Raw genomic sequence first — 26052 nt, 5'->3', positions numbered from 1 at the left:
GATTCTGTAGCTGATGATGCTGCGACGTCCTCCCAGCCTCTCGTGTTTACAGAACATTTGGTATTGTCTGATTAACATTTCTCTGCCTTCTCAGACGTTAGAAAACAAGTCTACGCTTCCATGCCGTTGTCTCCCTGTTGCAAATGTTTAGATTCGACGTAGTCAACCACTGCTCATGTCTTTCAGGAGGAAAAACCTATTTACACAGGTGTTGGTGTTCAATGTTCAGTATCCATCACCGAGAAGCTGGACCACGTCACAGACAGGTCCAACTGGACATCACCGTTGTGAAGTCAAAATGTCATCATTGTTGATTTATACAGACAACTGTTGTGCGCCAGTGTCACAACGTGTAACACAAACCACACGATGTAAGCTGCTCATATCACAGCTATTTGGTCAAGAAGTTGGAAGCATCACGTCACAAGAAGTTCTACTGAAGGATCTTTCACAGTAATAATCCATAGAATTTTTCAAGAGAAGTGCAATTTTTTTTAAATAATAAAAAAATTGTGCTCAACTACAGTAGGGACATTAACATAATTAAACAACTACTCCCATTGATCATTTAACCTGAGGGACATATTGGTTTGCTTTGTCAAAAAAAGTTTGAATTGATTGTTGTTGTCATGCAGCTTGGTTATAAATACAATATGGAGGAAGCAGAAAAGCTATTTTTAGTTCGTCTGGATACAAGCATGGCAGCATTTGGCAAAAGAGGAATAAAGAGAATAAAAATTCAGCCTAGCCTGGAGATCCAGACTGAATTCAGTTCCGTTTCACATGAAGAGATCCAGACTGGATTCAGTTCCGTTTCACATGAAGAGATCCAGACTGGATTTAGTTGCAACTGGTGTATGTCACAATACCATATATATATATATTTTTTTTTTAAACCTGAATGGGGTCCGATCTTAAGTCCTTGAACAAAGATTGATTGCTTTAGTAGCTACTGTATAGCACAATATCTCTTTTAGAAAAGTGTCTATGCATAGATGAGAATACAGCATGGAAAGCAATACTGAATATTTTCAGGAAAATACTGAACAGAAATGTATGTATTGCTGTCTATGGGTTATGGGAATGTTGACAGGGTCGATTAAATTGAGTTTAGCCTGGTATCAGATCTGTTTATGATGTTGCCGACTTGTCATTGGCTGAACATGAAAACGTTTGGCATGACAATTCCGTTAAGAGTTGACAGCAGAGCAGAATCAGACTGGCTCCCAGGCTAAACAGACTGGCTCCCAGGCTAAACAGACTGGCTCCCAGGCTAAACAGACTGGCTCCCAGGCTAAACAGACTGGCTCCCAGGCTAAACAGACTGGCTCCCAGGCTAAACAGACTGGCTCCCAGGCTAAACAGACTGGGTCCCATGCTAAACAGACTGGCTCCCAGGCTAAACAGACTGGCTCCCAGGCTAAACAGACTGGCTCTCAGGCTAAACAGACTGCCTCCCAGGCTAAACAGACTGGCTCCCGGGCTAAACAGACTGGCTCCCGGGCTAAACAGACTGGCTCCCGGGCTAAACAGACTGGCTCCCATGCTAAACAGACTGGCTCCCAGGCTAAACAGACTGGCCGCCAGGCTACAGTGACTTGATTTATACCTGACTGAATTATGATGGACATGGACTTAAATAGCAAAAAGTCAAGAAGACAGCATAGATTTGATGCTGTGGATGAAGGTAGCTTTACCAGCAATACTTATCCATTCATCCAGTCCAGTGTTTTGGTCTGAGGATGGTCAATACCTGATTTCATATTTAAACTGGCTGGTCTCATGGTTCAATTCACGGAAAACTACGCAGTACAAAAACATAGTACATTTTCTATCTTGAGTTTTTTTTCAGTTGTTTTGAGTTTCAAAGAACAGGATATCAATTTAAAGATGCACGTTATAGCGCTTGTAACATTTAAAAGTAATTTGTGATTGAGACGACATTTGCAGTGTTTACCACATTGCCTTTATAAAGTTGCATACCTGAATCTGAGCTGTCGGTTGCATGGTTTATATAGGGCAGCAGGTATCCTAGCAAGTAGGAGCGTTGGACCAGTAGCCTAAAGGTCGCTGGTTCGAATATCCAAGCCAAATATTTTTCAGCTATGTCGATGTGCCCTTGAGCAAGGCACTTAACCCTAATTGCTCCTGTAAATTGCTCTGGATAAGAGCGTCTGCTAAATGATCAACATTTTTTTGAAATGAGGTTATCCTCCTTTACCCAAGTGTCTCTATCCTGCTGCTCATCATAGATACGAATATTGTGCTTGTTTTATTCAGTAGAACACCCAGATCACATCTTTTTATTTTTTGGTTTGGGGTTAAAGGTCTAATTAGCTGAGAAGAGAAATGACAAAACATGTGATCTATGACATTGTCATTATCTGTGGGCTGGGCTCGGTGGGCTGTGGAAAGAATATAAGCACCCTTTGGTGCCACCTATTGGCACAGTAGTGCAAGCAGCAGTCTGGAACGACACACCCCTTCGTGTTGGAAATGGAACCAAAGGGATATAACATGACTGTTGTTCGTCCTGATTATGTGAAGCATCCTACAAGGACCGGTGATAGCTGGTATTGTGTCCAGCCTGGGCTCATAGACTAGACGTAATATAGTAAATGTAAATCTGAGACACTCAAATTAGTATGATATGTAATGTTTGGTATGGTTACATGAGATAGAAAGTAAAAGGATCAGACCCTTTTTTTTTTTCAATTTCCGGGCTAATGACATACCCAAATCTAACTGCCTGTAGCTCAGGCCCTGAAGCAAGGATATTCATATTCTTGGTACCATTTGAAATGAAACACTTTGAAGTTTGTGGACATGTGAAATTAATGTAGTAGAATATAACACATTACATCTGGTAAAAGATAATACAAAGAAAAAAACATTATTTGTTTTGTTCTATCATCTTTGAAATGCAAGAGAAAGGCCATAATGTAGTATTCCAGGTTAGGCATAATTTAGATGTTGGCCACTAGATGGCAGCAGTGTATGTGCAAAGTTTTAGACTGATTCAATGAACCATTGCATTTCTGTTCAAAATGTTGTCTCAAGACTGCCCAAATGTGCCTACATTTACATTTACATTTAAGTCTGTCTAATAGGTTTACTAATATATTTTCATGTTCAAAACTGTGCACTCTCCTCAAACAATAGCATGGTATTATTTCACTGTAATAGCTACTGTAAATTGGACAGTGCAGTTAGATTAACACAAATTTAAGCTTTCTGCCCACATCAGATATGTCTATGTCCTGGGAAATGTTCTTGTTATATACAACCTCATGCTAATCGCATTAGCCTATGTTAGCTCAACCATCCCGCTTGGGGGACACGATCCTGTAGAGGTTTTAAGGCAAAAATCGAATGTAGGGTTGTTGGTCGGGGTGGCTGGGTGGGCATATAACACGAACGTCTAGCAAACCGAAAGTTTTAGCATTTTAGCAACTACTTAGCATGTTAGCTAACCATTTACCTAACCTTAACCCTTTAACTGCTAACCCCTAGCCTAGATAACGTTAGCCACCTAGCTAATGTTACCCATAACAAATTGGAATTTGCTTTGCAAATTAGTAATTTATTGTACGAATTGCAATTCGTAACATATCATACGAAATGGATGACGGACATCAAAAATGTATACATATCATCTGAACCTTAACATGTCATACTAATTGGAGAGTGTCCTGGATTTACCTTTACTATGTTACGTCTACCCCTGAGTCCAGGTTATTGTGTGTTATTGAGAGAGCAGTGTGCTAGAGGGAGCTGGTATTATCTTATTGTTTCTGGTGGACAAAACAACTGACTAAACCTCATCGCTGACATAAAAGCCCCCCCCCCCCCCCTTGTTTTGTCTGTCTGTCATAGAAATGTGATTATAGACTGCAGATCCTTCTGTAGACTGACACGGATCAGTGTATCGGAGTTAACACAGACATCTCTTTCCCATTCCCTAACCGACCTGATTCGTTGTACTGTAGGGTCTGTGTGACAACGTATGGGTGTGCTTTCTGTTTGGTTAGTTGTGTGTGTACTTATCCATTTGTCGTCTCTACTGAAGACCTGAAATTCTATGTGGATGACGATGAAGATGACGAAGATGGTTCACTTAAGAGAAATTCAGTATTTCTGTAACGGTTGAGGAACCTGTAACACTGTCCATGACCTTGTTCAACGTCCTTCACCTGGGATCGGTTGTATAAACTACAGCAATGTTCCGCTGGTCTATATTTCTACCAGAGACTGTTTGAAGTGCTAGACTCTTTCAAGCACCTTGTCATTGATCTTCAGAGGTAATGCATGATCCGACTTTGATGATGCACTGCGAAGCTCCCTTAGGGGGGAGGGGACGACAACAACTCCTCTTTTGAGTTCTAGAAGAATGTCACATTCTTCTATCATTCCCCCTCCTCTCCCCCCCCCAAAAAAATGTACAGGAAAACAATACAAAATATTGTGTAAATAAATGTCCTTCATATTTTCCTTTTCGTATGCAGGTCCATGAAGTTGCTCTACAATATGACTGTGTATCATTCAGTCAGTAACATGTCTGTTTGTTGTTGTTGTTGTTGTTGTTGTTGTTAGACCAGGGTAGGCAGATCACCTCTGATGTTGTTGTTGTTGTTGTTGTTGTTGTTAGACCAGTGTACCCGGGGTAGGCAGATCACCTCTGTTGTTGTTGTTGTTGTTGTTGTTGTTGTTAGACCAGGGTAGGCAGATCACCTCTGATGTTGTTGTTGTTGTTGTTGTTGTTAGACCAGTGTACCCGGGGTAGGCAGATCACCTCTGATGATGTTGTTGTTGTTGTTGTTGTTGTTGTTGTTAGACCAGGGTAGGCAGATCACCTCTGATGTTGTTGTTGTTGTTGTTGTTGTTAGACCAGTGTACCCGGGGTAGGCAGATCACCTCTGATGATGTTGTTGTTGTTGTTGTTGTTGTTGTTGTTAGACCAGGGTAGGCAGATCACCTCTGTTGTCGTCGTTGTTGTTGTTGTTAGACCAGTGTACCCGGGGTAGGCAGATCACCTCTGATGATGTTGTTGTTGTTGTTGTTGTTGTTGTTGTTAGACCAGGGTAGGCAGATCACCTCTGTTGTCGTCGTTGTTGTTGTTGTTAGACCAGTGTACCCGGGGTAGGCAGATCACCTCTGTCAGTGCTGGGTTCTTTCAGGGTCAGCTCCTGCATCTGGGATGGGAAGGACCCCTGATACAGAGACCTGAGAAAAGAGGAGAGAGAGTTTCAATGTCACGTGAAAAAGTACAGTGGAATGTCTTTCAGCTCTAAACCCCAACAATGGACTAATCAATATCAACGTAGCACCAAAAACAACAATGTTGAACAACAACAAACAATCAATAAAAATAAGAAGAACACAAGAAAGTAAGATTACTGTCTACAGGGTCAGCATACTGTATACAGGGTCAGCATACTGTCTACAGGGTCAGCATACTGTCTACAGGGTCAGCATACTGTCTACTGGGTCAGCATACTATATACAGGGTCAGCATACTGTCTACAGGGTCAGCATACTGTCTACAGGGTCAGCATACTATATACAGGGTCAGCATACTGTCTACAGGGTCAGCATACTGTCTACAGGGTCAGCATACTGTCTACAGGGTCAGCATACTGTATACAGGGTCAGCATACTATAAACAGGGTCAGCATACTGTCTACAGGGTCAGCATACTATAAACAGGGTCAGCATACTGTCTACAGGGTCAGCATACTATAAACAGGGTCAGCATACTGTCTACAGGGTCAGCATACTATATACAGGGTCAGCAAACTGTCTACAGGGTCAGCATACTATAAACAGGGTCAGCATACTGTCTACAGGGTCAGCATACTATAAACAGGGTCAGCATACTGTCTACAGGGTCAGCATACTATAAACAGGGTCAGCATACTGTCTACAGGGTCAGCATACTGTCTACAGGGTCAGCATACTGTCTACAGGGTCAGCATACTATATACAGGGTCAGCATACTGTCTACAGGGTCAGCATACTATAAACAGGGTCAGCATACTGTCTACAGGGTCAGCATACTATATACAGGGTCAGCATACTGTCTACTGGGTCAGCATACTGTCTACAGGGTCAGCATACTGTCTACAGGGTCAGCATACTGTCTACAGGGTCAGCATACTGTATACAGGGTCAGCATACTGTCTACAGGGTCAGCATACTATATACAGGGTCAGCATACTGTCTACTGGGTCAGCATACTGTCTACAGGGTCAGCATACTGTCTACAGGGTCAGCATACTATATACAGGGTCAGCATACTGTCTACTGGGTCAGCATACTGTCTACTGGGTCAGCATACTGTCTACTGGGTCAGCATACTGTCTACTGGGTCAGCATACTGTCTACTGGGTCAGCATACTGTCTACTGGGTCAGCATACTGTCTACAGGGTCAGCATACTGTCTACTGGGTCAGCATACTGTCTACTGGGTCAGCATACTGTCTACAGGGTCAGCATACTGTCTACTGGGTCAGCATACTGTCTACTGGGTCAGCATACTGTCTACAGGGTCAGCATACTGTCTACTGGGTCAGCATACTATATACAGGGTGAGCATACTGTATACAGGGTCAGCATACTATATACAGGGTCAGCATACTGTCTACAGGGTCAGCATACTGTATACAGGGTCAGCATACTGTCTACAGGGTCAGCATACTATATACAGGGTGAGCATACTGTCTACAGGGTCAGCATACTATATACAGGGTCAGCATACTGTCTACTGGGTCAGCATACTGTCTACAGGGTCAGCATACTGTCTACTGGGTCAGCATACTGTCTACAGGGTCAGCATAGTGTCTACTGAGAGTTCATCAATGAGCTTGATGCCTTGATAAGCTCCTTTCCTGAGGACGGCTCACCTCTCACAGTTCTGGGCGACTTTAACCTCCCCACGTCTACCTTTGACTCTTTCCTCTCTGCCTCCTTCTTTCCACTCCTCTCCTCTTTTGACCTCACCCTCTCACCTTCCCCCCCTACTCACAAGGCAGGCAATACGCTCGACCTCATCTTTACTAGATGCTGTTCTTCCACTAACCTCATTGCAACTCCCTCCAAGTCTCCGACCACTGCCTTGTATCCTTTTCCCTCTCGCTCTCATCCAACACCTCCCACACTGCCCCTACTCGGATGGTATCGCGCCGTCCCAACCTTCGCTCTCTCTCCCCCGCTACTCTCTCCTCTTCCATCCTATCATCTCTTCCCTCCGCTCAAACCTTCTCCCACCTATCTCCTGATTCTGCCTCCTCAACCCTCCTCTCCTCCCTCTCTGCATCCCTTGACTCTCTATGTCCCCTATCCTCCAGGCCGGCTCGGTCCTCCCCTCCCGCTCCGTGGCTCGATGACTCATTGCGAGCTCACAGAACAGGGCTCCGGGCAGCCGAGCGGAAATGGAGGAAAACTCGCCTCCCTGCGGACCTGGCATCCTTTCACTCCCTCCTCTCTACATTTTCCTCCTCTGTCTCTGCTGCTAAAGCCACTTTCTACCACGCTAAATTCCAAGCTTCTGCCTCTAACCCTAGGAAGCTCTTTGCCACCTTCTCCTCCCTCCTGAATCCTCCGCCCCCTCCCCCCTCCTCCCTCTCTGCAGATGACTTCGTCAACCATTTTGAAAAGAAGGTCGACGACATCCGATCCTCGTTTGCTAAGTCAAACGACACCGCTGGTTCTGCTCACACTGCCCTACCCTGTGCTCTGACCTCTTTCTCCCCTCTCTCTCCAGATGAAATCTCGCGTCTTGTGACGGCCGGCCGCCCAACAACCTGCCCGCTTGACCCTATCCCCTCCTCTCTTCTCCAGACCATTTCCGGAGACCTTCTCCCTTACCTCACCTCGCTCATCAACTCATCCCTGACCGTTGGCTACGTCCCTTCCGTCTTCAAGAGAGCGAGAGTTGCACCCCTTCTGAAAAAACCTACACTCGATCCCTCCGATGTCAACAATTACAGACCAGTATCCCTTCTTTCTTTTCTCTCCAAAACTCTTGAACGTGCCGTCCTTGGCCAGCTCTCCCGCTATCTCTCTCTGAATGACCTTCTTGATCCAAATCAGTCAGGTTTCAAGACTAGTCATTCAACTGAGACTGCTCTCCTCTGTATCACGGAGGCGCTCCGCACTGCTAAAGCTAACTCTCTCTCCTCTGCTCTCATCCTTCTAGATCTATCGGCTGCCTTCGATACTGTGAACCATCAGATCCTCCTCTCCACCCTCTCCGAGTTGGGCATCTCCGGCGCGGCCCACGCTTGGATTGCGTCCTACCTGACAGGTCGCTCCTACCAGGTGGCGTGGCGAGAATCTGTCTCCTCACCACGCGCTCTCACCACTGGTGTCCCCCAGGGCTCTGTTCTTGGCCCTCTCCTATTCTCGCTATACACCAAGTCACTTGGCTCTGTCATAACCTCACATGGTCTCTCTTATCATTGCTATGCAGACGACACACAATTAATCTTCTCCTTTCCCCCTTCTGATGACCAGGTGGCGAATCGCATCTCTGCATGTCTGGCAGACATATCAGTGTGGATGACGGATCACCACCTCAAGCTGAACCTCGGCAAGACGGAGCTGCTCTTCCTCCCGGGGAAGGACTGCCCGTTCCATGATCTCGCCATCACGGTTGACAACTCCACTGTGTCCTCCTCCCAGAGCGCCAAGAACCTTGGTGTGATCCTGGACAACACCCTGTCGTTCTCAACTAACATCAAGGCGGTGGCCCGTTCCTGTAGGTTCATGCTCTACAACATCCGCAGAGTACGACCCTGCCTCACACAGGAAGCGGCGCAGGTCCTAATCCAGGCACTTGTCATCTCCCGTCTGGATTACTGCAACTCGCTGTTGGCTGGGCTCCCTGCCTGTGCCATTAAACCCCTTCAACTCATCCAGAACGCCGCAGCCCGTCTGGTGTTCAACCTTCCCAAGTTCTCTCACGTCACCCCGCTCCTCCGTTCTCCCCACTGGCTTCCAGTTGAAGCTCGCATCCGCTACAAGACCATGGTGCTTGCCTACGGAGCTGTGAGGGGAACGGCACCTCAGTACCTCCAGGCTCTGATCAGGCCCTACACCCAAACAAGGGCACTGCGTTCATCCACCTCTGGCCTGCTCGCCTCCCTACCACTGAGGAAGTACAGCTCCCGCTCAGCCCAGTCAAAACTGTTCGCTGCCCTGGCCCCCCAATGGTGGAACAAACTCCCTCACGACGCCAGGACAGCGGAGTCAATCACCACCTTCCGGAGACACCTGAAACCCCACCTCTTTAAGGAATACCTAGGATAGGTTAAGTAATCCCTCTCACCCCACCCCCCCTAAGTTTTAGATGCACTATTGTTAAGTGACTGTCCCACTGGATGTCATAAGGTGAATGCACCAATTTGTAAGTCGCTCTGGATAAGAGCGTCTGCTAAATGACTTAAATGTAATGTAAATGTACTGGGTCAGCATACTGTCTACTGGGTCAGCATACTGTATACAGGGTCAGCATACTGTATACAGGGTCAGCATAATATATACTATTTACAGGGTCAGCATACTGTATACAGGGTCAGCATACTGTATACTATATGTATATACTGTACTCGATACCATCTACTGTATGCTGCTCTGTACCATCACTCATTCATATATCCTTATGTACATGTTCCTTATCCCCTTACACTGTGTATAAGACAGTAGTTTTGGAATTGTTAGTTAGATTACTTGTTGGTTATCACTGCATTGTCGGAACTAGAAGCACAAGCATTTCGCTACACTCGCATTAACATCTGCTAACCATGTGTATGTGACAAATAAAATTTGATTTGATTTGATATTTACAGGGTCAGCATACTGTATACTCTTTACAGGGTCAGCATACTGTATACTCTTTACAGGGTCAGCATACTGTATACTATATACAGGGTCAGCATACTGTATACTGTATACAGGGTCAGCATACTGTATACTCTTTACAGGGTCAGCATACTGTATACTCTTTACAGGGTCAGCATACTGTATACTATATACAGGGTCAGCATACTGTATACTGGGTCAGCATACTATATAGTATATACAGGGTCAGCATACTGTATACTGTCTACAGGGTCAGCATACTGTATACTATATACAGGGTCAGCATACTATATACTCTTTACAGGGTCAGCATACTGTATACTGGGTCAGCATACTGTATACTCTTTACAGGGTCAGCATACTGTATACTGGGTCAGCATACTATATACTATTTACAGGGTCAGCATACTGTATACAGGGTCAGCATACTGTATCCAGGGTCAGCATACTATATACTATATACAGGGTCAGCATACTGTCTACAGGGTCAGCATACTATATACAGGGTCAGCATACTGTATACTGGGTCAGCATACTATATAGTATATACAGGGTCAGCATACTGTATACAGGGTCAGCATACTATATAAACAGGGTCAGCAAACTGTATACTGGGTCAGCATACTATATATACAGGGTCAGCATACTGTATACTGGGTCAGCATACTATATAGTATATACAGGGTCAGCATACTATATACAGGGTCAGCATACTATATAAACAGGGTCAGCATACTGTATACTGGGTCAGCATACTATATAGTATATACAGGGTCAGCATACTGTATACTGGGTCACCATACTATATAATATATACAGGGTCAGCATACTGTATACTCTTTACAGGGTCAGCATACTGTATACTGGGTCAGCATACTATATAGTATATACAGGGTCAGCATACTATATAGTATATACAGGGTCAGCATACTATATACAGGGTCAGCATACTATATAAACAGGGTCAGTAATAGTAATAGTAATAGTAATATATGCCATTTAGCAGACGCTTTTATCCAAAGCGACTTACAGTCATGTGTGCATACATTCTACGTATGGGTGGTCCCGGGTATCGAACCCACTACCCTGGCGTTACAAGCGCCATGCTCTACCAACTGAGCTACAGAAGGACCACAGCATACTGTATCTGAGTCACCATACTATATAATATATACAGGGTCAGCATACTGTATACTCTTTACAGGGTCAGCATACTGTATACTGGGTCAGCATACTATATAGTATATACAGGGTCAGCATACTGTATACAGGATTAGAATGCTATATACTGGGTCAACATACTATATACAGGGTCAGCATACTATATACAGGGTCAGCATACTATATACAGGGTCAGCATACTATATACAGGGTCAGCATACTATATACAGGGTCAGCATACCATATACAGGGTCAGCATACCATATACAGGGTCAGCATACCATATACCCTACGTAATATACAATACATAACACTACATAATACCCTATGTAATACACTACATAATTTATAAAAAATGTCTGTCTCTTCACAGTCCCCGTTGTGCCAAAAAAAACAAAAAATAAACTAAACTATCAGTAGTGACAGAGAGTTCCATTTCGTCATGGCTCTATTTAATACTGTGTTTCCCCAAGCCTCTGTTCTGGACCTGGGGACTGTGAAGAGACCTCTGGTTGAATGTGTTGTGTTGTACAGATGAGTGTCTGAACTGTGTTGCCAACTGCTTGAACAGACCGTTTGGTACCATCAACACCTCGCACAAAGACCAATAGGGATGCAGTCAATCGCTCCTCAACTTTGAGCCAGGAGAGATTAACATGCTGACACTCGCCATCCATGTACACCCTACGTGCAATATGTGCTGCTCTGTTCTGGACTGCAAATTTCCTATGTCCTTCTTTGTCGCACATGACCACACAACCGGGCAGTAGTACAGGTTTTTAAATTTGACTGTCGTAGCTGACGTGTATATATACGGTTGAGTCATCGGCGTACAAAGACGCACAGGCTTTATTCAAGGTCAGTGGAGGGTCATTAGTAAAAACAGAAAACAGTAATGGCCCTAACTGGCTGCCCTGCGGTATACCACACTCAATCAAATTTGCATTAGAGAGGCTTCCATTAAAGAAAACCCTATTAGATAGTTTTCTAAGGCAGAGGATGGAAATACAAAATAAATTGTTTTTTTCAGCAATAGGTTATGATCAAGAATATCAAAAGCTGCACTGAAATGTAACAAAACAGCTCACAATCTTAATATTATCAATTTCTTTCAACCAATCATCAGTCATTTGTGTCAGTGCAGTGCATGTCGACTGCCCTTCTCTATAAGCATGCTGACAGTCCATTGTTAATTTGTTTTTCCAAAAAGTTTGCTTTTGGACAAGCTGATTGGTCGGCTGTTTGAACCATTAAAGGGTGCTTCTTGGGTAGCGGAATGACCTTTGCCCCCCTCCGAGCCTGAGGGTATACACCGTCTTCTAGGCTTAAATTGAAGATGTAGCAAACAGTATTCCGCTACCCACTTCAGCAATTTACCATCCAGGTTGTTGGTACTTACTTGTCCCTCTGGTTCATCCCTCTCAGCCATACAGCTTTTTCAATTCATCCTCTATCCATGGAGATTTGGCAGTTCTCATTTAACCTTTATTCAACGAGGCAAGTCAGTTAACAACAAAATCTTATTTTCAATGACGGCCTAGGAACAGTGGGTTAACTGCCTTGTTCAGGGGCAGAACGACAGATTTGTACCTCGTCAGCTCGGGGGATTCGATCTAGCAACCTTTCAGTTACTGGCCCAACACTCGGGGATAGTCAGTTTCCTGATGGGTGCATTTCTATCAGTAACCGGAGGAAGCAGTTTCAGAAATGTGTCAAAGTGCGCCGTCAAATTGTTAAAAATAAAAATAAATAAAAACTTCTTGCATGACCAGGACCCGTTTTGGAACTTAGTTTCTTTCTAGATACGGCTATTATATTATGATCACTACATCCGATGGATTTGGATACTGCTTTTACAGCAGATTTCTGCAGCATTGATAAAGATGTGATCAATACACGTTAATGATTTAGTTCCTGCTCTGTTTGTAAATACCCTTGCAAGTTGACTGATAACCTGAACAATATTGTAGGCACACTGGTTATAGTTTGAAGCTTCTTTTTTTGTGTGAACAGCTGGTTGACAACCAGTCAATAGTTAGGTCACCCAGAAAATATTCTTCTCTGTTCATATTACATACATCATCGAGCATTTCACACATATAGTCCAAAAACAGACTTTTAGCACTTGGAGGTCTATAGCAACTTCTCTATATTTCCTGTATATTCTAGAACCATGTATAGATACTACTGCATCATCAAAGGAATAGTCTGTCTTTCCTGTATATTCTAGAACTATGTATGGATACTACTGCATCAAAGGAATCGTCTATCTTTCCTGTATATTCTAGAACCATGTATAGATACTACTGCATCATCAAAGGAGTCGTCTGTCTTTCCTGTATATTCTAGAACCATGTATAGATACTACTGCATCGTCAAAGGAGTTGTCTATCTTTCCTGTATATTCTAGAACCATGTATAGATACTACTGCATCATCAAAGGAGTCGTCTCTCTTTCCTGTATATTCTAGAACCATGTATAGATACTACTGCATCAAAGGAATCGTCTATATTTCCTGTATATTCTAGAACCATGTATAGATACTACTGCATCATCAAAGGAGTTGTCTATCTTTCCTGTATATTCTAGAACCATGTATAGATACTACTGCATCATCACAGGAGTCGTCTGTCTTTCCTGTATATTCTAGAACCATGTATAGATACTACTGCATCAAAGGAGTCGTCTGTCTTTCCTGTATATTCTAGAACCATGTATAGATACTACTGCATCATCAAAGGAATCGTCTATCTTTCCTGTATATTCTAGAACCATGTATGGATACTACTGCATCATCAAAGGAGTTGTCTATCTTTCCTGTATATTCTAGAACCATGTTAACAGTTGAAGTCAGAAGTTTACATACACTTAGGTTGGAGTCATTAAAACTCCTTTTTCAACCACTCCACAAATTTCTTGTTGACAAACTATAGTTTTGGCAAGTCGGTTAGGACATCTACTTTGTGCATGACACAAGTCATTTTTCCAACAATTGTTAACAGACAGATTATTTCACTTATAATTCACTGTATCACAATTCCAGTGGGTCAGAAGTTTACAGACACTAAGTTGACTGTGACTTTAAACAGCTTGGAAAAATCCAGAAAATGATGTCATGGCTTTAGAAGCTTCTGATAGGCTAATTGACATAATTTTAGTGTACCTGTGGATGTATTTCAAGGCCGACCTTCAAATTGAGTGCCTCTTTGCTTGACATCATGGGGAAATCAAAATAAATCAGCCAAGACCTCAGAAAAAAACATTGTAGACCTCAACAAGTCTGGTTCATCCTTGGGAGCAATTTCCAAACGCCTGAAGGTACCACGTTCATCTGGACAAATAATAGTATGCAAGTATAAACACCATGGGACCACGCAGCCATCATACCTCTCAGGAAGGAGATACGTTCTGTCTCCTAGAGATGAACGTACTTTGGTGCGATAAATGCAAATCAATCCCAGAACAGCAGCAAAGGACCTTGTGAAGATGCTGGAGGAAACGGGTACAAAAGTATCTATATCCACAGTAAAACGAGTCCTATATCGACATAACCTGAAAGGCCGCTCAGGTAGGAAGAAGTCACTGCTCCAAAACCGCCATAATAAAGCCAGACTACGGTTTGCGACTGCATATGGGGACAAAGATCGTACTTTTTGGAGAAATGTCCTCTGGTCTGATGAAACTAAAAACTGTTTGGCCATAATGACCATCGTTATGTTTGGAGGAAAAAGGGGGAGGCTTGAAAGCCGAAGAACACCATCCCAACCGTGAAGCACTTGGGTGCCAGCAACATGTTGTGGGGGTGTTTTGCTGCAGGAGGGATTGGTGCACTTAAAAAATAGATGGCATCATGACGTGGGAAAACTATGTGGATATATTGAAGCAACATCTCAAGACATCAGTAAGGAAGTTAAAGCTTGGTTGCAAATGGGTCTTCCAAATGGACAATGACCCCAAGCATACTTCCAAAGTACTTCCAATCCCATAGAACATTTGTGGGCACAACTGAAAAAGTGTGTGCGAGCAAGGAGGCCTACAAACCTGACTCAGTTACACCAGCTCTGTCAGGAGGAATGAGCCAAAATTCACCCAAATTATTGTGGGAAGCTTGTGGAAGGCTACCTGAAACATTTTATCAAAGTTTAACAATTTAAAGGCAATGCTACCAAATACTAATTGAGTGTATGTAAATTTCTGATCCACTGGGAATGTGATGAAAGAAATAAAAGTTGAAATAAATAATTCTCTACTATTATTCTGACATTCTTAAAATAAAGTGGTGATCCTAACTGGCCTAAGACAGGGCATTTCTACTAGGATTAAACGTCAGGAATTGTGAAAAATTGACTTTAAATGTATTTGGCTAAAGTGTATGTAAACGTCCGACTTCAACTGTAGATACTACTACATCATCAAAGGAATCATCAAATATGTTTCTGAGACGGTCAGAATATGAATGTTTTTACGTGTTAGTAAGTAGTCAATTTCATGAACCATGTTTCTCAGGCTACATAATTTAACATGGGTTATTTATTGTCTCTTTTCTGGATTGCTTGTTTGTTGCAATTCTGAGAGGCTGATCCGAGGTAGACATGCCAGTGACATTTTACATTTGAGCCAATGGTACCGAGTAGGCTTCTTCCCTAAGGCAGACAGTTTCAGTGGAAACAGTGGAAATGAATTCTATGGGCATATGATAATTGCTGACAATACCCTTGGTGCTAACAGCCAAAGGAAGATAGGCTAATTACATTGACTGCACTTCTATTTCTCCGGGATGTAATACGATAGAATTAGGATTTTCATGTCCTCTGTTGTCTTATTATGAGAGGAGGACTGGAGCCAAACTCTGTCAGTCTCTTCAGCAGTTCGCTATGTTGATGGAGATGATGACTCCTTGCTTTCCCCAGTCCACCTGGCCGTGCTGCTGCTCCAGTTTCAACTGTTCTGCCTTATTATTATTCAACCATGCTGGTCATTTATGAACATTTGAACATCTTGGCCATGTTCTGTTATAATCTCCACCAGGCACAGCCAGAAGAGGACTGGCCACCCCACATAGCCTGGTTCCTCTCTAGGTTTCTTCCTAGGTTTAGGCCTTTCTAGGGAGTTTTTCCTAGCCACCGTGCTTCTACACCTGCATTGCTTGCTGTTTTATGGGTTTTAGGCTGTGTTTCTGTACAGCACTTTGAGATATCAGCTGATGTACGAAGGGCTATATAAATACATTTGATTTGATTTGAGATAATTCTGTAACCCCTGCGGTTCGGGTGAATCCAGTCTCTTCAGCAGTTCGCTATGTTGATGGAGATAATTCTGGAACCCCATGCGGTTCGGGTGAATCCAGTCTCTTTTAAAGAGTGTTGGTTGCTCCCACAGCAAGTCAACATTTTCACAAAAGGAGACATTCCTGTCTTTGCAAAAGTTTCTTCAGGAAACTCGTCAAGGGCAGCGATGCGGCTGTAACGTTCCAAATCCCTTCAATAACACAGAGATGATTATTTTCTTCCCTGTGCCAACAAGGATGTTCAAGATAATGTTGTAGTTTTACTTCAGTTCCTCGGCGTAACCGCTAACCGTTGTGCAGAAATCAAACTAGCTGAAAAAAGCTAAACGTGTCACAGAATCCGTATCTATCAGAACATCAACTTTGATTAAAAAACCATTTCATAAAATACAAAAGGTCATCTCAGATAGTCAGTGTAGCCATTTTGTTAGCTATTTAGCAGTCATATGGTTAGGGGATAGAAGCTGTTCAGGAGCCTGTTGGTGTCAGACTTGTTGCTCCAGTACCGATTGCCGAGAACAGTCTATGCCTTGGGTCGCTGGAGTCTAATGATTTTCCGGGACTTTGTTTCACCGCCTGACATAGAAGTCCTGGATGTCAGTGGGCTCGGCCCCAGTGATGTACTGGGCCATCTGCACCACCTTCTGTAGCACCATGCCATCGAGGGTGGTGCTGTTGCCATACCAACCGGTGATGCAGCCAGTCAAGATGTTCTCAATGGTGCAGCTGTAGAAGTTTTTGGGGGATTTGAGGGCCCATGCCAAACCTTTTCAACTTCCTGAGGGGGAAGAGTCCCACCTTCTTCACAACTGTGTGTGTGAGTGCCAGGTCACTTACACTTCCAGGTCACTTACCCCCTCCCTGTAGGCTGTCTCGTCGTTCGCTTTTGATAAGGACCAACCACTGTTTGGTCGTCAGCAATGTTGATGATGGTGTTGGGAGTCGTGCGTGGCCAGCCAGTCGTGGGAGTACAGGAGGGGACTAAGCACGCACCCCTGGGGGACTCCAGTGTCGAGGGTCAGCATGGCGGATGGGTTGTTACCTACCCTCACCACCTGGGGTCAGCCCGTCAGGAAGTCCAGGATCCAGTTGCAGATGGAGCTGTTAAGTCACAGGGTACTTAGCTTGGTGAGACGCTTGGAGGGGACAATGGTGTTAAATGCTGAGCTGTAGTCAATGAACAGCATTCTCACATAGGTATTCCTCTTATCTAGCATGAGGGGTGTGGAGTGCAAGTGAGGTTGTGTCATTCTATGTTGGGGCTGAGTGGGTCTAAAGTGGCTTGGATGATGGAGGTGATGTGCTCTGAGAACTCTGGTCCGGCCCCGCAAGTGTTGACCTGATTAAAAGACCTTACTCAAGTTGGCCTCGGAGAGCGTGATCCCCCTGGTCCTCTGGGTCGGTGAGGGCCGTCACTCACAGTACGGTGTTGTTATTGTCGAAGCGTGCATGAAATGCATTGAGTTCATCTGGAAGAGAGGCGTCGTTGGGCAGATCACGGCTTTCCTTTCTAATCCGTAATGGACTGTAACCTCTGACCTCTGCGTCGCAGCCTATGTAATATGATTCCACCTTGTTCCTATATTGTCCTTTTGCTCATTTGATGACTCTGATGAGGACGTAGAGGGACTCCTGGTACTTGTTCCTGTCCTCAGCCGTAGCCTCAGGGTTGTCTACGGTAGCTCTGTGTGTGGTATCCTCAGGGTTGTCTACGGTAGCTCTGTGTGTGGTATCCTCAGGGTTGTCTACGGTAGCTCTGTGTGTGGTATCCTCAGGGTTGTCTACGGTAGCTCTGTGTGTGGTATCCTCAGGGTTGTCTACGGTAGCTCTGTGTGTGGTATCCTCAGGGTTGTCTACGGTAGCTCTGTGTGTGGTATCCTCAGGGTTGTCTACGGTAGCTCTGTGTGTGGTAGCCCTGTCTTTTAGTTTAGCTCCAACCTCTGTGTTAATCCAGGGCTTTTGATTGGGGAAGCAGCGAAACTTCACCATAGGACAACATCTCCGATGCATTTCCTTATGAAACCGGTGATAGAGGTGGTTAGCTCGTCGATGTTATCTAGAGAGTCTGGGAACATATTCCAGAATCTGTGATTCTGATGACCATTTCTCAACTGAGTGTGTCACAGGTACTTCCTGTTTGAACTTCTGCTTGTAAACAGGAAGCATGAGTATATAGTCAGGATCTGATTTGCCGAATGGTGCACGAGGGAGGGCCTTGTCGGGTAACAGTGGTCTAAGACTTTACTGCCCCTAGTGGTGAAGGACACGTGTTGATGGTAGTTGGGCATCACGTGTCTTAATGACGCAGAATTAAACTCGCCGGCGACAAGAAATGGCAGCCTCCGGATGTAAGTTTTCCTGCTTGTTTATAGTCTCGTACAATTGCTTAAGTGCCTAGCTTGTTATATTTGTTGTCCTGAGGTGGAATGTATACAACAGTCACGATAACAGATGAAAAGTCCCCCGGGAGACGGGTCAGCATTTGACCATCAGGTATTCCCAAAACAGGTGAACAATGGGTCGAGTCAGCACACTATTTGTTGTTGACGAAGATGCAAAACCCTTTCGCCTTTCATTTCCCTGACCGCCCTGTCCACTCGGTGAATGGAAAAGAGAGAGTGAGATAAATAAAGGAAAATGAAAAATCATAATAATCATAATAATAATAAAATGTTAAATGTCAATAATATTTATGACTTACTATTGTAATAAAGTACCTCTGGCAGCAAACGGAGGACGACAACAGAGAGACAGAACATTAGAGCGTACACACACTGACTTACAACAACCACTCAGACATAGCATACTGTACATACCAACCACACCTACCTGCCATGTAGTGGATGCCCGTGGAAGGTCTGTGACTGTGGCAGGTGGCAGGGAGGGTAGTCTCGGTCTCGGTCTCCCTGGTAGATCTGGGGCTGGTGTGGGAGATGCTGAGGGTGTGACCCGTGCAGGGAGTTTGTGGTACGCCTCCTGGGGGACCCCCTGTTGTCCTGCCCCGGTACCTTCCCCCCCACCGCCACTCCACCCAGGCTGTTCCTCAGGTACCAGTCCCTCAGGCCCTCCAGAGCCAGGGCCTTGTGCAGGCTGCGGATGGGGTCGTCCGGGGTGACGGAGTCAGAGTACTGGGGTGGTCCGAGCTGGTGGTTGTGGTTGAGATTGAGACCGGGTCCCGATCCAGACCCATGCTGGTGCTTTTGGGACTCAACCCCAGACCCCTGGTGGGGGTACAGGGCAGCTGTGGAGGTCCCGGTCGAGGAGGAGGAGGAGGTGGGAGGAAGAGGAGGGTCAGAAGAGGAGGAGGTGTAAGAGGAGAAGTGGAGTACCTCATTCTGGTGGTGCTGGAGAGGGATGAATGGACCACAGGACTTGGTACGGGTTACCTTGACCCGGCGTGGCTCCCCAAGTTTCCCCCGGAGCATCAGGGGGCTGGAGTAGGCTGGCGGGCCCCCAGAGACGTGCTGGGGCCCTGGGAGATGTCCCTGGGGGTGGGGGTAGCCGTTGAAGTGAGAAGGAGGAGGTACAGGAACGGAGGAAGGGAACTGTCCATTGCCATGGACCTGTTGGGCCTGTCTCTGCTGCTGCTGCTGCTTCCCCCATACATAGTCCATCAGGATATCACTGTAAACTCCGCCTCCCCCCCCTCCTCCTTGCTCATAGGACCCTGACGGGGGGCCAGAGGAGGGGCCAGGGGAGTGGCCGCTGACCTGAGACTGATGAGGAACCACCTGGGTCACCTCTGGATTGTCTGACCACTGTTTGTTAGTAGTCACTGTGGATATAGCTGACCTGGAAAAGGAAAGAGATACATAAAAACATGTATTTAAACCATTGAAAAAGAAAAACAGGGAGGAGGAGGAGAACAAAAAGAAGAAGAATCCTTTCTGAGATCCAGACTTATAGCTCCAGCGTGCGTATATAGCAGCTCACCTGAAGTGATTTTGGACACTAGTGGGTTAGGTTTAGTTTTATAAATTAAGGACTCTATTTAATCAGATCAGCTTCAGCCCTATTGCTGCCTGGGCCACATCCTCTATACTCAGCCCTATTGCTGCCTGGGCCACATCCTCTATACTTAGCCCTATTGCTGCCTGGGCCACATCCTCTATACTCAGCCCTATTGCTGCCTGGGCCCCATTAACATTCTAACTTAATCATAATCTCTCTGATCATCAAGTACCTCTTGTCTCTGTGTGAAGGGGAAGAGAAAAAAACCTCCAGTCTGCTTGGGGAGAATTACTTGTCTCTCCCTGTGTAGGGAATAGGCTGCTGTTTCAGACTGAGACTACTGTATATAGAAGGAGATGATCGACATCACACACACAGAAGACTTGGCATCTACATAATATAGGCCATCTGCACAGCGGATGATGGAAATGTGTTAAGAGCTGTCAAATCCACAAGTGGCTCCCGCCACCTAAAGCGGGCATTGCCATTGGCTGCACGGAGTCACAGTAACAGAAATCCCGTGCAGATGTGATCTACACCTCGATTAGGCTGATAGAAATCCTCAATATTTAGTTGAATTATTTTTTTTCAATTTAAGCGTAATTATTTCTAAATAGCATACACTTTCTTGCTCGGGAACTTCTAACTTGAGAGGGGCGGGTGTGGCTTCGTGTGACAATGATCACAAGAGCAGCTGCTGACCGATTTGACCGGCTCCAACACAGTTCCACCTCAGATATTTCCAAAACACCTGCTACGCGTCTGCTGTTACCGGGTTGATACTTAATCTGATTGAATCTAGGCCCAAAACTTCAGCTCACCTGCTACGCGTCTGCTGTTACCGGGTTGATGCTTAATCTGATTGAATCTAGGCCTAAGACTTCAGCTCACCTGATGTGGTTGTGAACACCTGTTGGTTTAGGGTTAGTTGTACAGTTTAAGACGTCAGCTCACCTGATGTGGTTGTGAACACCTGTTGGTTTAGGGTTAGTTGTACAGTTTAAGACGTCAGCTCACCTGATGTGGTTGTGAACACCTGTTGGTTTAGGGTTAGTTGTACAGTTTAAGACGTCAGCTCACCTGATGTGGTTGTGGACACCCGTTGGTCCGTTCCGAGCGAGGAGGGGTGTGGTAGGTACACTCCTCCCCTCCATATTGCTTCTGGGAAGAGTACAACACACACAGCAAGACTGCATTAGGACTACAACATACCACAGTCTCAAGACAGGACATATCTAGGAAGTTAGAATGTATGAAACTGGGCCGTAAAATCTGTAGGAGACAACGTCGCTCTTCCTGTGTATCAGTGGTTTACGGGAACTTTTGAAGAAGAAAGAAAACCCATTATACACTGAGTAGACAAAACATTAGGAACACCTGCTCTTTCCATGACATAGACTGACCAGGTGAATCCAGGTGAAAGCTATGAATCCCTTATTGATGTCACCTGTTAAATCCACTTCAATCAGTGTAGATGAAGGGGAGGAGACGGGTTAAAGAAGGATTTTTAAGCCTTGAGACAATTGAGACATGGATTGTGTGCCATTCAGAGGGTGAATGGGTAAGACAAAAGATTTAAGTGCCTTTGAACGGGGTATGGTAGTAGGTACCAGGTGCACCGGGTTAAGTGTGTCAAGAACTGCAACGCTGCTGGGGTTTTCACGCTCAACCGTTTCCCGTGTGTATCAAGATTGGTCCACCACACGAATTGTGCAGCGCAACAGCCAGGCTACAGTTAGTCAACTGACAGTCCAGTACAACATTGGTGCATAAAAGACCCATGAAAGAAAGCACAACTTGTCCGTATGTTAACGTGAATGGCAGCTGACGACCTTACAGAGTTCCACTTCTCTCAGCTGAGGAACGAAAACACTGGAGGATGTGAAAAACATAATCTGGTCTGATGAATACCTGGTTTCTGCTGTTTCACGCTGATGGGAGGACTAAGGTATGGAGAAAACCACGAGTACATACATCTATCATGCCCCGCGTGTCAACATTGCAGGCTGGTGGTGGTGGTGTGATGGTGTGGGGCGTGTTTTCATGGCACACATTGGGCACCTTTGATAAAAGTGGTGCAACGTTTAAATACCAAAGGACATCTGAACATCGTAGCCAATCAGGTGCATCCCTTCATGGCAGCAGTGTATCCTGTATCCATCAGCAGGATAACACCCGATGCCACGGATGGTCCAGGTTCCACGATCATCACAGTGAATTCCATTTCACTGCAGTGGGCTGCCCAGTCAACAAGTCTCCATCCCAATTGAGTGTCTGTGGGATGAGATGGAACGAACTATTCGGAGTACAGATCCACAACCAGCCAACTTGACACAACTGTGTGGAAGCCTTGGAGTCAACACGGACCAGCATCCCTGTGTGAAGGATTGGAGTCAACACGGGCCAGCATCCCTGTGGAAGCCTTGGAGTCAAAATGGGCCAGCATCCCTTGGAAGGAGTCAACACGGGCCAGCATCCCTGTGGAAGCCTTGGAGTCAACATGGGCCAGCATCCCTGTGGAAGCCTTGGAGTCAACACGGGCCAGCATCCCTGTGGAAGCCTTGGAGTCAACATGGGCCAGCATCCCTGTGGAAGCCTTGGAGTCAACACGGGCCAGCATCCCTGTGGAAGCCTTGGAGTCAACACGGGCCAGCATCCCTGTGGAAGCCTTGGAGTCAACATGGGCCAGCATCCCTGTGGAAGCATTGGAGTCAACACGGGCCAGCATTCCTGTGGAAACACTTTCAAACATGTTCGTAGAGTTCCCTGACGAATTGAGGCTGTTCCGAGGACAAAAAGGCAGTTCCGAGGACAAAAAGGATGTTCCTGAGGACAAAAAGGATGTTCCGAGGACAAAAAGGATGTTCCTGAGGACAAAAAGGATGTTCCGAGGACAAAAAGGATGTTCTAAAGACAAACATGATGTTCTGAGGACAAAAGGATGTCCCGAGGACAAAAAGGATGTTCTCAGGACAAATAGGATGTTCTGAGGACAAAAAGGATGTTCTCAGGACAAAAAGGATGTTCCTAGGACAAAAAGGATGTTCCGAAGACAAAAAGGATGTTCCGAGGACAAACAGGATGTTCCGAGGACAAACAGGATGTTCCGAGGACAAACAGGATGTTCCGAGGACAAACAGGATGTTCTGAGGACAAACATGATGTTCTGAGGACAAACAGGATGTTCCGAGGACAAAAAGGGTCTGAAACTCATATATTAGGAAGGTGTTCCTAATGTTTTGTACACTCATTGTAGATTGATATAATAGACTAGTTTGTATCACCAACTGACTAGTTTGTACTGACTAGATATCAAGTTTGTACAAGTTTGTACAGACTAGTTTGTACTGACTAGTTTGTACTGACTAGTTTGTACTGACTAGTTTGTACTGACTAGTTTGTATCACCAGTTTGTACTGACTAGTTTGTATCACCAGTTTGTACTGACTAGTTTGTACTGACTAGTTTGTACTGACTAGTTTGTATCATCAGTTTGTACTGACTAGTTTGTACTGACTAGTTTGTATCATCAGTTTGTACTGACTAGTTTGTACTGACTAGTTTGTACTGACTAGTTTGTATCATCAGTTTGTACTGACTAGTTTGTACTGACTAGTTTGTACTGACTAGTTTGTACTGACTAGTTTGTATCATCAGTTTGTACTGACTAGTTTGTACTGACTAGTTTGTATCATCAGTTTGTACTGACTAGTTTGTATCACCAGTTTGTACTGACTAGTTTGTATCACCAGTTACTGTACAAACAGTAACTTATTAGTTTACTTTGTACGATTACACAGTATGACATTTGCTTTGCATGTTCTCTGTTGTTTTTGTTAGTCTGGGTATCTTTAAAACACTGTGACAATTGCTGATGTAGAAAATACACGTGAACGATCGCCATTAGGTCAGAGATAGTGTGTAGCTGCAGCGGTACCTGGCGGAGAGGGCCAGTGAGTTGGGTTGCGTGGTGGTCCTCATCGCATAATAGATCTCAACAGGAGAAAGCTTCCTACACAGCCTGCTGTCTGGACTACTGCTGCTCCCATTACCAGGGGCCAGCCGGGGCCGAGACGGGGACAGGCAGTCAGGGGCCACACCCGAAGACTCATCTAGAGACAGAGAGAGAGAGAGGCGAGCGAGCGAGAGAAAAGACAAGAGACGGATGAAAGTTTGGTGAGGACTGAAAGTAAACCTTTGCATGACTAGGATGTACTTTGTTAGCATGACTAGGATGTACTGTATTTAACATGACTAGGATGTACTGTATTTAACATGACTAGGATGTACTGTGTTAGCATGACTAGGATGTACTGTGTTAACATGACTAGGATGTACTGTGTTTAACATGACTAGGATGTACTGTGTTTAACATGACTAGGATGTACTGTGTTTAACATGACTAGGATGTACTGTGTTTAACATGACTAGGATGTACTGTATTTAACATGACTAGGATGTACTGTGTTTAACATGACTAGGATGTACTGTTGTCTTACCGATGTCATGGTCCCCTATAGAATCAGACGTGGAGCTGCTCTCAGAGTTCACTGTGTCATCTGTGGAGGAACACACACACACACACACACACACACACACACACACACACACACACACACACACACACACACACACACACACACACACACACACACACACACACACACACACACACACACACACACACACACACACACACACACACACACACACACACAGATTTCAACATATAACTTCACACACTGTCCCTTATATCTAAATATCTAAACCTAACCTGATATCTGTGCCTTGTGTTATCCCCTGTAAGAATCAGTCCACGGTTGACATTAGAATTGCTCTGCGTATCGCCGGTTAGATTCAGCCGTCACCCTGTGCTCTCCATGTACACACCACCACAAGAGCTGCATCTGAGTACGGCACACACTTCTCTATTTAGTAGTGCACTAAAACACAGTGTGGCAAAAAGTAGTGCACTAAAACTCAGTATGGTCAAAAGTAGTGCACTAAAACTCAGTGTGGCCAAAAGTAGTGCACTAAAACTCAGTGTGGCCAAAGGTAGTGCACTAAAACACAGTCTGGACAAAAGTGCTGCACTAAATAGGGAATAGGGTGCCATTTCCGAGTGCCCATGGTAGAGTGAGTCAGGTGGTAGTTACATAACTGGTTGTTCTCTGTCTGTCCACCATGCCTCCATGTGCTTTCCCTGGACATCGTGTGTGTGTGTGTGTGTGTGTGTGTGTGTGTGTGTGTGTGTGTGTGTGTGTGTGTGTGTGTGTGTGTGTGTGTGTGTGTGTGTGTGTGTGTGTGTGTGTGTGTGTGTGTGTGTGTGTGTGTGTGTGTGTGTGTGTGTGTGTGTGTGTGTGTGTGTGTGTGTGTGTGTGTGGCTCTGTGTGTGTGTGTGTGGCTCTGTGTGTGTGGCTCTGTGTGTGTGTGGCTCTGTGTGTGTGTGGCTCTGTGTGTGTGTGTGTGTGGCTCTGTGTGTGTTTCCTGACTGGATTCTGGAGACTTGGCATAAGCATATAAAACTACAGTGTAATTACTGGGACAGTGAAGCATTTTGTATTGTTTGGCCTTTATACGTTTATAAGTTTGTATTTGAAAATAAAAACAATGACTACGAGGTTGAAGTGCAGACTGCATTAATATGGGGTGAACCGTTCTTTTTGTACATAGTATATAAATAATAATATAATATAATAGACAAATTCACTTACATGTGTATTAAAGAAGTCAAAAGTTTATAATGGTAAACAACGTATTGTGTCATTTTGGAGTCACTTTCACTGTAAAC

The 26052-nt window shown here is 44.9% G+C and overlaps 1 protein-coding gene across 1 annotated transcript in view; it reads right to left on the bottom strand.

Annotated features, from left to right (window-relative positions):
* Window positions 1-5097: 5097 nt before the first annotated feature.
* Window positions 5098-26052, bottom strand: part of ccdc120a (coiled-coil domain containing 120a) — a 93126-nt gene continuing 72171 nt past the window's right edge. Inside the window, exons 7-11 of the mRNA XM_046337988.1 lie at window positions 24761-24820; window positions 24199-24373; window positions 21342-21422; window positions 19140-20102; window positions 5098-5223 (exon numbers count right to left, since the gene is read on the bottom strand). Of these exons, the coding sequence (XP_046193944.1) occupies window positions 5121-5223; window positions 19140-20102; window positions 21342-21422; window positions 24199-24373; window positions 24761-24820 (1382 nt within the window). The 3' untranslated portion in view covers window positions 5098-5120. The remainder of the gene's footprint in view (window positions 5224-19139; window positions 20103-21341; window positions 21423-24198; window positions 24374-24760; window positions 24821-26052) is intronic.

The sequence above is a fragment of the Oncorhynchus gorbuscha genome, linkage group LG03, assembly GCF_021184085.1.
Source record: "Oncorhynchus gorbuscha isolate QuinsamMale2020 ecotype Even-year linkage group LG03, OgorEven_v1.0, whole genome shotgun sequence".
Classification (NCBI taxonomy): domain Eukaryota; kingdom Metazoa; phylum Chordata; class Actinopteri; order Salmoniformes; family Salmonidae; genus Oncorhynchus; species Oncorhynchus gorbuscha.
Note: the sequence above shows the minus strand (reverse complement) of the source record. Positions and strands in the feature narration are given on the sequence as shown.